This window comes from Acyrthosiphon pisum, chromosome A2, assembly GCF_005508785.2.
Source record: "Acyrthosiphon pisum isolate AL4f chromosome A2, pea_aphid_22Mar2018_4r6ur, whole genome shotgun sequence".
Taxonomy (NCBI): domain Eukaryota; kingdom Metazoa; phylum Arthropoda; class Insecta; order Hemiptera; family Aphididae; genus Acyrthosiphon; species Acyrthosiphon pisum.
The window spans coordinates 105205962-105218773 of NC_042495.1; the positions used below are offsets into that span (position 1 = coordinate 105205962).

The following is a 12812-nucleotide window of genomic DNA, read 5'->3' on the forward strand; positions in this document are numbered from 1 at the left end:
CAAAAAATATCTATAAGAAACTCAAATTAAATTTTTATGGGCTGTTTGAAATTCATATTTTTACAACATTTGATATTCACTCGATTTCTTACGTAACGATTTTCTTATTTTGTTGTAATTAAAAAACGAGTGACTGTAGAAACTTGAAAATTTCACTGAATGTTAATATTAGCATTTTATATATACGATAAAATTGTTTAAATAATTTGACTCTTTTTGAGCTGTTTACGGACATTGTAAGTTTTCAATTTTTTTAGTTTTTTTTTTCTATAAATATCAATAAAGTTTTATCTGTTGGGCCAAAAAGTGTATAAATTTAATACAAAGCTCCTGATATATTGTTACAATATCAGTTGAAAAATATTAAAAATACATAGGCACAATTTTTTTTTATAAGCATTTAAAGATCAAATTTGGACAAAATTTATCAAATTTTAATTTGAAAAATTATTTTGTAGTTAAAAATTTATAAAATGTTCAATTTTTGTATCTAAGAATTGAAAATTTAAAACAAGATTCCACGTAAGTAATTAATTCTGTTACCAAAAAATCTAAAAAATACATTTACGCAGTTTATTTTTATAGTCATTTTAAGTACAAATTTGGACGAAATTACATATTAAAAACCTAGGATAACTATTTTAGTTATTTTGTTGTGATTGTATAATATTATTCGTGGGTACTTGAAACTTCTAAAGTATACTATTATATATCTATGATAGTACCACGGTTTTTTGTTGATGTATAACGCGTTATAAGTACCTAATAAATATTATGATATGATTAATTTGGAATTTATTATAGGTACCTAATATAATATTATGTCTTATACCTAGACTAACATACCGTCTCCGCTCAGAATCGTTTTTCTTATACAATGATATTATATCATTGAATTCAAATTTAATACCATCCATTATACAGTGACCCACTTGTAACCTACTGTACAGCAGAGCGAAATCCACTTACCCACCTTTTTTTTATTATAAATATTAATTTAAGGTTTTCATAAAAGTAACTCAATAAAACAATAAAACACTATAATAATATAATTGTACAGATAAATATAGATATTATCATGGATAAATAGGGGCCACGTTCTTCAACAACAAATTAGATAGCATAATAAATATTTTTAACTATTATATTTTATTTCATTTAAACATTAGATTATAATGAAATAATTTAAAAACTTAAAATAGATGCGAGGCACCGTCGGGGTCCCCTGAGCCAACGATTAGCGGCCCTTTACATGGGCATTGCCTCGGCTGCCCCTGCGGTTGTTGCGGCACTGTGAGTTATAATAATATTATTATATAAATTACAAGTGTAACATCAAAAAGTGTAAAATAAAATTGAACTCATATTAATAAAAATTAAGACTTACACCTTTTTTTTTTATCAATTTATTAAAAAATGTCTTATTCCAATAAAATCATTTCCTTAATTACCCATAACTAATTAACTACACGGGTAGTAACTATTTGTTTGATAAGTTTCACACTTTTCGACACTGCAACGTTTATTATTATTATATAATATACATTATACATGATGCAATTAGTACCAAGAATCAATTCAATATTTTTACTTCTTACGTATAGTTACGTACAAGCAGTCCTGTAAAGAATACTTTTAAAAAGTCCAAAGTGTTTTGGTTTTCAAAGTGGGTTTCTAATATTATCGTAATATAAACACATAGGTAGTAGGTAATCTAATAGCTATCTAATAGTTTTAAAGGGAATATTGTTATTCAATATTCAATAACTTTTTTTAGAAATCTGGTTTTCACAAACCTTTGGGCTTCGGCTAACACAGAAATACAGAATACTAAATAAAATTATTATTCTATATTATTGTAGTTGACAATAATATTTTTCCAACCAATTATTTCGAATAAAAATAAAATGTTCGAAATAAAAAACCAAAGTATTCAATACCAAAAAGTATTTAATACAAAAAAAAGTATTTAAAATACCATTCAAAATACTTCATGCTGAAAGTATTTAAAAAGTTATTCAATACTTAAAAAAGTATTTGAATACTTTTACTTAAATACTTTACAGGACTGCGTACAAGCTAATAACTATAATATTATATTATGACAAAATTATTATAATAATAGTTAGGCAATAACTTCACTAATAACGATAAAATAATTTATATAGTTCAACATTTCACATATTATCCATTACAATTTACATTCTACAATGACCTACTTAATTTTGAGCGAGTAAATGACGAATTAGGTAAACTCGAAAAATACTAATACACCAGACTGCCGAGCGACTTCGCTGGTCTTAAAAAAAAATATAATGAATTTTTCTCTAAGTCAAATATGAATTAGGAATTATTGATGCACCATGCACAGTATTTATCAGTATTTTCATTTACAATTATTTCGAAATAACAGCGTCGACTTACGCCGAGACACAAATCGATTGTCGTCACGTAGCTAGTTAAAATGGGTCACGGATAATATGATAAAAATATCACAACATATTAATATTTTATATCGACGTGAAATCGTGCAATGCACAGATACGGATTTTTGTATCCAATAAGTAGGTAGGCACCGAATTAATGGGTTCTGCGAACTATTCTATCCATCAAAACTTAAAATATTATCGTATGCCTATCGCACAACAATTATGGGGGCTAAATTTTCATTAACATTTTTACCTAAACGTCGTACCTACCTATCTGCCGTTCGTTTTACGGTGGTATCCGGTGCGCGTGGAATTATCATGCCCAAAGTATTCAGCCTATCTATATCATGTGTCAAATTGCAGTAGAATCGTAATTGTATAGGAATGTGCATTGTGCACTTAAGACAGTATGAGTAAAGAATACAAATCAGCTAATCCTTCTGTGGTTTGGCTTTCGAACAGTATTGAAAATAAAAATCACACTAGGTAGGTCTTAAAGTAATATGTTCCTTAATATTCAACCTGTTTTAAATTAAACACCACACTAGTTTGGAATAGAACAGCATAATATATAAATGAATTATTTTTATTGCAGCTACTTTATATGGGACGAGATTATCCTCAAGGTTATGACTTTTTCCGTTCACGGTTGAAAAAAGCTTTCCAACGTAACAGTGACATCAGTGATCCTGAACAAATTAAGATGCTGGTCAAACGTGGCGAGTTTGTCGTCAAAGAGATTGAAGCCCTCTACATGCTCAAAAAATACAGAACATTAAAAGATAGATATTCTACGGAGGATAAACCATAGTCAATAGAGCTATTTATTTAGTATTTTTTTTTTTTATATATATTATATTATTATTATAAAATATGTCTTTGTGTACAGTTTTTTTTTTATATGTAGTATAAGCTTACAAACAAAATAATAATAAAATAAAATGTATTGGTATATATATATATATGTTAATAATCCATTGTGTGAGCAACAATATGAGTGCATTAAACAGAAAAAAGCTGTTTTAAATGCAATAATATTATCAATAGTATTTAAATGAGCATAGAATTCTATGTTTTAAATTAAAAATATTAAAAACCATTAATTTGAAGTTATAATTAATTTTAAGACAGAAGCATGAAGTAAATATAAATATAGGCTACATGAATGAGTAACAATAAAAATAAATAATACTTTCTATTATTTTCTTAAGGGATTCAAGTTTAATTGTTAATTTAATGATAATACATAAAATATTAAATTTTTAGGCATAATATATATTATACTATATTTTATTTATGGTGTAGAATAAGAGATCAGATTTATCAGTAGTTTTTTCTACAGTTAAACATAAATCTTTTTCCAATTTAATGTTTTCAATTATTAAATTTTAGAACTCAACAAAACAAATAAAAATCTCACATGACTTTCATCGCAAGAACACCAATCTCATCAATACCCCAATTAAAGTTTGATAAAATAAAATATATCTGGTGCAAAACACTAATGTCTAAATTTTAGTCTTACCAATTAAGTTAAGTTATAAACTTTAATACATTATTTGATAAAAATATATTGAACCTTAACAAATTTGCAATTGATAATTATAAAAAAAAATCCATTAGTGTTCCAATTGTTCTAGTAAAATTAATAGTTGTTTCTTAAATTAAATTATTTGAATTTATAATTTATATTAAGTTCTGTTTAAGGACATAGTATATAGTATAAATCTAATAGCTTTATTTAGCTTTTTAACGCCTGTAAGCGATTTTTCATTTCTTCTAGGTCACCGTCCTCTTCAACTGTTTCAGTTTCTTGAAGTACTGAACCACCTGGTGTTTCAGTAACTGCCATGGGCGCTTGACCTAATGCCCCAGCTGTGATCTCCCATAATACCTGAAAATATTATATAATTATTTATTAATTCAAATTGTACTAGTTTATTTAGTTATGTTTAAATGTACTTTATCGATTTCTGATTGCGCTTCTTCTTCCATATCTTCGGGATCATCCATTACATTCTCCATTGTATCATCTAACATTTCTTCAATGATTCCAGCCTGAAATCAAAATCAAACTAATTAATTTGGATCAACTTTACTCTAATATTATACTAACCTTCATCATTTCCTTGGACAAATCTCTCATAGTAGCTGCAACTTCAGGTACTTTGATCAAATTGTGCATTGTTTGCATTACTTCTGTAGACTTTTGCAGTGAACCAGCCATTCTCAGTATAGCTAGAATAAACGGATAAATATAATATATGTGACTGCGAATAAATTATAGTATACCTATTATGAACTTACACAGCTGGTTTTTCATTTGCATTTGTATAGAACTCATATGCGTCTTGGAAGTAATCAGTTTATTGATGGTTTTGCGTGACCTCAGTATTTCTTTGGCCAGAATGATACACACATCTTTGTTTCCCTTCTTGGCTGCTTCTTTCATCGAACGCTTAACTTTTTCTTCCTCTCGCTGTATGCCTGTGTCACAAAGAGAGCATACTGAACCAATATTGTGATTTATTAAAACAGTACTGTAATTGTAACTGTACTAAAAAAAATTCACTTCTGTTGTATTGGTGTATAACACAATGCAAGCATACTTACCTCTTATCTGTCGGTCCAGCTTGTACGTCTCCTTGCGTATGGTCGACGTCCACTGTTTGACCTACGCCATAACAGCAGCACAAAACAATTTCACGCGTTAATACGACAAGTTTGCACTATCAGTCGGTTACGATTACTCACTTGATCCTTTGGATCGACGGTGGCCGATTTACCAAATATGCCCATATTGATGGCCGTCTGTCTGGAACGAGAGCGTTTCCTGTTAATCACGAGCTGCCGACGGCGCTGCCGTTCATAATAGCAATAAAAACTATGGTAAAATTAGTCAGACCGGTTTCCGGTGCGACTGCAGTAGACGTGAGCTTGGAGCTTTCGTAAAACTTTTCATCGCTTATCACGGTAACGCGCATAATATTATTATGCTATGTATACTAAATAGCTTTTGCTTTTGTTATCTAATGTAAGGCGCGTCGTCGTCAACATCGCTTATCAACGAACATACCATGGTCCGCCAAGTCATATGTTTTTGGTGATATTATTATCAGCTACCAAGGTCAGTGATCGGTACCACACTATCGCGCGAACCTGCAGCTGTGCGCCGGTGTCCGAGTACCGGTCGTTCGGCCTTGAAGTTTGAACGCCACCGCTGCACCGCAATAAATCATATTATTGTACGGCAGACTGTCAGACCGACGGCAAATCTTGTGGTCACCGCGATAATTTACTGTTGCACACTGACTCTGCACCTCACCCGTCCGTCATCGCACGTTCGACCGGAAAAATAACCCAAATCTCGGGTTACCTTCTCCAGCGACGAGGACGACGACGGCTGCAGTTTTTTTTCGTCCGTCACAGCGTTTACTTCGGTCCGATTGTCATTTTATCATCTACACCAGGCAGACATGTTTCGATTGATGAACAAGTCCCGGTCCGCGGTGCCGGTGTTGCAAAAGTGTTTCGCCAACATTGCCCCTAAACCGATAGTCAACCCACCGATTAAATATACAGAGGTAGGTAGTCACTAGCTATTAAATGTATTATTAAATGTACCTATTTATAACCTGTGTCACGTCTGTTTACTCGTTTAACGTTCGATTTCTGTGACCATAAACTACTAATTATGAGCATGAGAAAAAATGTCTTCGTATATGGATATAAGTACAGCATTATAATAGGTATAGGTAGTCGGTGTTTGTATTTCTGAGCCGTTGTTGAATTTGTTTTATAATAGGTTATAATAATAAATTCTGTTCTTGCACCTATATCATAAAGATAACACTTATGTATTACAATCGTTAAACTAAGGTTAAACCGCCGAATTCGGCCGGTAAAATCAGTTGGTTAAGCTTAACCGAGGTTTAAATTATGATTGTAAAACAGGCCCTTAGTGACTGTGATGAAATTATTTTACTTTATTTTATCACCTAGGTACCGTAATTAACAATTATTATGAAATGTAAAAACTAATAATCACTGCTGTCTTTCTGTATCTAATCATTTTAATTGGTACCGAACTTATCACTATTTTTGGTCTATATTAGGTACTATACCAATTTAATTTTTAATCACAAAAAAAATGTATTAATCTGAATATCTACCTATTGAAATTAAGTACATTACTTATAAATTGTAGAATCTCATCAAAAATGTAATTGACCTTACCTATATTTTATAGTTGTAAAGTATTTTCAGACATATAGGTATTACCTATACATTCACAGGTTGTAGTAAATTTTATATTATTAAACTATAAATTGATACTGTAAAGACTAGTGAATTTAGGTAATTATTTTATATTGTCTAATCATCTATCTATTTTTTTAGTTGAGATTTTTGTTTTAGGTAGTTACCTAACACTTCACTATACCTAAAGGGCTTCTTAGCATTTATATGATTTCATGTTTCAAAAATGAGATTATTCTTCAGCTATTATATATTTTACTATCCTAACAATTTCTGTAAATATTTAGAACAGCTCTGTACCTATAATTAGAATTATTAATGATAATTTTATTTTCCCAAATGGCTATGTATAGGTTATATACTTATATTATATAAATAATTTGTATGACTACAAAGGTGAAAGGTTATCTGTAGTTTATTATTTATTGAAGGAAATAAAAATGTCCATGTATGTTCAGTATAGGCAAAGTTTATTAACCAGTATAGTTTAATCTCTTTTCTATGATAGGAACTGTCAATTGTATTATGTATATGTATTGTATATTTGTATTATGTTTTTCTCTATTAGGTACATTATTATTTTATTATTAATTTATCATTATATTACTGTATATAAGATGTGCCTAATAGAAAGACCTGACAAATAAAAACGAAATATTGATAAAATTTAATAATATTAATATGAAATATATATGTATAATAAATTATTTATGGCTAAAACCCCGGCTAAAACTATTTGATTTAAATTAATGTTTCCACAATCAATGTTTTCGTATAAATTAGCTACATATTATGAATTTTTTCAAGAATAATTTAATTAAATTTAAAATGTTTCATTTTTAGTATTAAAAAATAAAAAATAAAAACAAAAGTGTATACTGTACTTGTAGCACAAACGTCTATAAATTATCTGATAAATTATATTTATACAAAAATATATTAAAACATAGATTAGAACAAAATGTATTTAATTTGTCAGGTAATTCTGTTACACCTTATAGCAACTATAATAATATAGCCTATAGGTAGTAGTTCTACAGATGTTCATATTGTTTAAGAAGGCATTACACATTTTGCATGTGTTGTCTTAGTCTTATCAAACTTTAGGCTAACAACTTTACTAGTGTCCCTACATTGTTTTTTTTATGATATCTTTATTTTTTTTACAATTTAATATTTATAAGCATTTTTAAATTTTAACAATTTACACGCTCATAACTTACATAAAAATAAGAATATCATAAAATATCCAATGTAGGGACACAGGTTATGTTCTTAACTTAAAGTTTGATAATAAGTGAATTCACTCTAATATTAAAAGTAATAACACAGGGTTGGTTCTGATAAATGTAAGTCAGAGAGAAAAAACAAAAAGTACCCTGACATCCTCTTAACACAACCAGGCATCTTTAGAAATAACGAGATATAAAAACGGAATATTTCTAAAAAAAAATAAATACATCAAAATACATACTATTACAATTCTGTGATTACTGTATTATATGTACAATTGTATATTTTATTGATTTAATTGATTTTGATCTTTTAGTTATTCATTAATAATGAATTTGTGAAATCATCATCTGGAAAGACATTTGAAACACTGAATCCGGCTACTGGTGAACCAATTGCTCAAGTTCAAGAAGGAGATGCTGTATGTTCCTTATTTTTTACCTATGTTAATTTCTTGTGTTTATAATATTATATTAAGTTGTCTAATGATCTATGCAGGTGGACATCAACAACGCAGTTGCTGCTGCACAAGAAGCATTTAAGTTGGGCAGCCCTTGGCGCACAATGGATGCTTCAAAGCGTGGTATGCTTCTCAACAAATTAGCAGATTTAATCCAACGAGATGCTAATTATTTAGCTGTAAGAATTACTACCTAATTAATGGATATTATTCTTATAAGGTTTTTAAATTAAATTATATTAATTTTTGTCAGACATTGGAGGCATTGGACAATGGCAAACCTTATAGCGTTGCATTGTCAGATGATGTACCTGGAACTGCTGGTGTATTACGGTACTATGCTGGTTGGGCAGATAAAAATCATGGTAAAGTTACCCCAATTGACGGTAATTATTTCGCATATACTCGACATGAAGCAGTTGGTGTATGTGGTCAAATTATCCCTTGGAATTTCCCATTGTTGATGTTGTCTTGGAAAATTGGACCAGCTTTGGCCATGGGTAAATTATTTAATAATTAAAGTTATAATATATGTATTATAATTTACAATAATTTAATATCTATTGTAATTTGATCAGGAAATGTTGTTGTTCTAAAACCGGCTGAACAGACTCCTCTTACTGCTTTATACGTTGCTAGTCTTGTGAAAGAAGCAGGATTTCCACCTGGAGTTGTTAATATTGTTCCTGGTTATGGTCCAACTGCTGGAAAAGCGATTGTTGATCACCTTGGCGTAGATAAAGTTGCATTTACTGGTTCGACTGAGGTAAGTTATTCACTGTACAATTATAAAAATACCATATTTTGATTATATGTTTCAATTAGGTTGGCCAAATCATAGCTGAAGGTGCTGCTAAAAGCAATCTGAAGAGAGTGACATTGGAACTAGGTGGTAAATCTCCAAATGTAGTTTTCAGTGATTCTGACATTGATCAAGCTGTGGAAGGTGCTCACTATGGGCTTTTCTACAATATGGTCAGTTATATGATTATATAATTTAATGTAATTTTTCAAACTTAAATCTTTATGATTTAGGGACAATGCTGTTGTGCTGGTTCTCGGACATATGTTCAAGATTCAATTTATGATGAGTTTGTCGAGAAAAGTGCAAAAAGAGCAGAAAAACGTATTGTAGGAGATCAATTTGATCCCAAAACGCACCAAGGACCACAGGTAAATTTTATTTTAACAATTCTCATAAAATATAAACATATTATGAATAAAATTATCGCAATGTGATTAGGTCGATGAAGAACAATTAACAAAAATTCTTAGCATGATTGACAGTGGAAAGAAACAAGGAGCAACACTTGTCACTGGTGGTTCACGAGTTGGAGACAAGGGCTATTTCGTACAACCAACTGTATTTTCTGACGTTAAAGATGACATGAAAATAGCAAAAGAAGAAGTACTTTTTAGAACTACTCACAACTTCCTATGTATTTAAGTGTCGTTATTTAATAATTTTATTATTTAATTCTACAGATTTTTGGCCCTGTGCAACAAATATTAAAGTTCAGCGATTTTGATGAAGTAATCAGTCGATCCAACAACTCTGATTATGGTTTGGCAGCAGCAGTGTTTTCAAAGAACATAGACACAGTTAATAAGGCTATTCAGAGTTTTAGAGCTGGCACTGTTTGGTAAGTAGTGAGAATAACTTGAATTTTTTTCTTATCAATAATAATTTATACATATAGGGTTAATTGTTACAATGTATTTGGAGTACAAGCACCATTTGGCGGTTTCAAAATGTCTGGTCATGGTAGAGAAATGGCTGAATATGGTCTGCAACCATATACCGAAGTAAAAACAGTTATCGTTGCTACACCAAAAAAAAACAATTAATTTATTATTTGCCATGTTAATTTTTTTTTTTACATTTTATATTTATCATTTTTAAAACTCAAAATTTTTGATCAGTGCCATTTTTTAAATTTTATTGTTTCAAAACATTTTAAGCGGAAGTTTACACACTGTGCCATTATTTATTATATTATATAATTACCACGAGTAAAAAATATATATTTTACTTTTTCAATATTTTAAACTATCAATGTAATATTTTATCAAAACAACACATTCCTACTCTTAAACCACTCAATAACGCAACCAATAACAGTAATACCTGATTGGTATTTAATATATTATAATTTCAGCATTTTTAAAACGGTCCTCATATAGAGAGAGAGTGTCACATACAATAATAAAATCATAAGTTATTATTTTTTTTTATAATGTTATACCTTGAAAATATTTCATTTTCTTACATTATAATGATTTATTGATATAAGAATGTAAGAATACATACACAGAATGGTTTATTATATAATATTATTGGGTTTTTTTGTTTTGATTTATTACAACAATAAAATAAACAAACATAATTGTAATTCTTTCAGATTGAATGTTTGATATTTTTGGGTATATATGTATAATAATATTAAACTAACTATGTACATCTGCACAAACAATAAATGAAGTGTTCAACATGGGTGCACGAGCACGATAAATCATTTAAATTAAAATAGTACCATCAAAACAACAAATGAACAAATTCAGTTAAAATAATAATTGTCCTCTTGAATATTGAAATGTTGTATAATATTCTATTATCGATTTTAAATTATAATACATTATTCCAAAGTAAATAATAATAATGTTTCAAAGTTTCCCTATAGTGGCATATAGGTACCAGATTCATATTTTAAATGTGAGGTAATTAAAGTTTAAACACAAAAAAAAAATGTGCATTTTGTTACATAATTAAATGTATGAGACTGTATGATATACTGTATACATAATGTAAGTATCAAAATACTATTCTAAATGAAATCAGACAAATGATAAACAAAGTTGTATGATGATCGGAATTGACAAGTAAATCAGCCTCGCTAGATGTTATAACATTAAATTTGGAAGACTTCTTCACAATGGAGGTGTCTGAGTATAGAGAAACATCAAGGTTACTGAGATCACGTCCGCTTCTCGGACACATATAATTGTGTTGATGTTGTTTATACAATATATAAAAACAAATATTTTAAGCTTGAATAACATTTAATCATCTACATGGTATGAAATTAATTGCATTTGTTATGAATAAGGACCATGGGCGTAGTTTTGTATAATTATCTGTGGGGGCTATGTGGGACTATAAAATTATAAAAACATTTAAAACTATAATTTCGGATAAAATTTAAAAATGAAAGTAAACACTTTAGGAGGCTACAAAAGTTTATATGGGGGCTGTATGACCGTATGTAGGACGTGTATAGGACAAAAAATAATTTTTATGTTTGGTAAAAATGTATGTATAATTAACAATAATAAAACAAAACTGATTAAAAATTTAGTAACTACACATAATTTTACATTATAAAGGATCTTTGTTTTTTCAATAAAATAAAATATTATCCCTCTTAGGTACAATTAAAGTTAGGCGTCCCATCTTACCTAGGTTTCCCCTACCTAATATAGAAGTCCCAAGGAGCATCATTCATTCGTTCGAGTGAACAACCCAAAATTTACCTAAATCATATATCATTTCGGCGAGAAGTTAACCCATCGTTAAGGTGACTTTATAAATTATTGAATAATAGGGAAGCAACATTACGTAGGTACCTACCTATACGATAATTTTTATAATATTTACTACAGATAAATATTATTATTTATATTGTTTCGGCTGATTGTTATTTGGTGGGTGTAGATAGTGAACGATATAATAAATAATAATGAAATATGTTATATGTGTATGAGGTTTACTCAAATTGGTGTTGGATCTACAATAGTTTTCTATGTATAATACTACAATAAGTCAATGCAACTGCGCCTTACCTTTATTTATATTGATAAATGATAATGATAATCGTTTATTTTTAAAAATTAAAAAATGTCAATTAAAAGCCGGAAAAAATTAAAAAACTTGACTATTGAAAATAAATTTCAACAAAATTTGGGAGTGGTATGACAACGTCTATCAAAACGGGCTTGACATAATAAGACATTTATTATTACCCACTCGATAAAAATGTTGTTAATATAAAGTTGTGCTATTGGAGTTAAATAGTTGACTGTACAAAAGTTAGAAAGAATTTCCTAGTAAAAATAAAGTTCAACATATCTGGGAGTAATCCAACACTGTCCAACAAATTACCAGCATATCTACATTTTTTTTTTGATAAATTTCATAGGCGTCTGTAGTTATGGTTGTGCAGGGTGCTGCTAACATTATGAAGTTGACCGTTAACGTCAGGACGTATTTTGTTGTCTCTGTCTCCCACGAATAATTAACATGAATATTTAACATTATATGCATTCCACATTTTTTAGAAGCAACAGTTTTTCTTTTTTTTACATGCTTTTCTTTTAACTTCGCAATGTTTCTATTCATTTCTGTTGTACATCAAATCTTGCGAGTTCAATTTAAG

At 29.3% G+C, this 12812-nt stretch overlaps 3 protein-coding genes across 3 annotated transcripts in view; 2 read left to right on the forward strand and 1 right to left on the reverse strand.

Moving 5' to 3' along the window:
* LOC100165017 (electron transfer flavoprotein regulatory factor 1) overlaps positions 1-3886 on the forward strand; it is an 11213-nt gene extending 7327 nt beyond the window's left edge. Inside the window, exon 2 of the mRNA XM_001945541.5 lies at positions 3025-3886. Coding sequence (XP_001945576.1) covers positions 3025-3240 — 216 coding nt within the window. The 3' untranslated portion in view covers positions 3241-3886. The remainder of the gene's footprint in view (positions 1-3024) is intronic.
* On the reverse strand, positions 3628-5416 carry LOC100160227 (charged multivesicular body protein 3-like). Its single transcript, NM_001162614.2, has 6 exons — positions 5184-5416; positions 5043-5103; positions 4737-4916; positions 4546-4667; positions 4392-4487; positions 3628-4323 (listed from the first exon to the last, which is right to left on the reverse strand). Exons 1-6 carry the CDS (start codon positions 5226-5228, stop codon positions 4171-4173), a joined length of 657 nt encoding a protein of 218 aa, NP_001156086.1. The 5' UTR covers positions 5229-5416; the 3' UTR covers positions 3628-4170.
* A 201-nt stretch (positions 5417-5617) lies between these two features.
* Positions 5618-10430, forward strand: LOC100169093 (aldehyde dehydrogenase, mitochondrial). The gene is made up of 10 exons (XM_001945715.4): positions 5618-6013; positions 8236-8340; positions 8418-8558; positions 8633-8879; positions 8958-9145; positions 9205-9354; positions 9415-9552; positions 9623-9787; positions 9865-10022; positions 10080-10430. The coding sequence occupies exons 1-10, from the start codon at positions 5906-5908 to the stop codon at positions 10225-10227; spliced, it is 1548 nt and encodes a 515-aa protein (XP_001945750.1). The 5' UTR covers positions 5618-5905; the 3' UTR covers positions 10228-10430.
* Positions 10431-12812: the final 2382 nt, after the last annotated feature.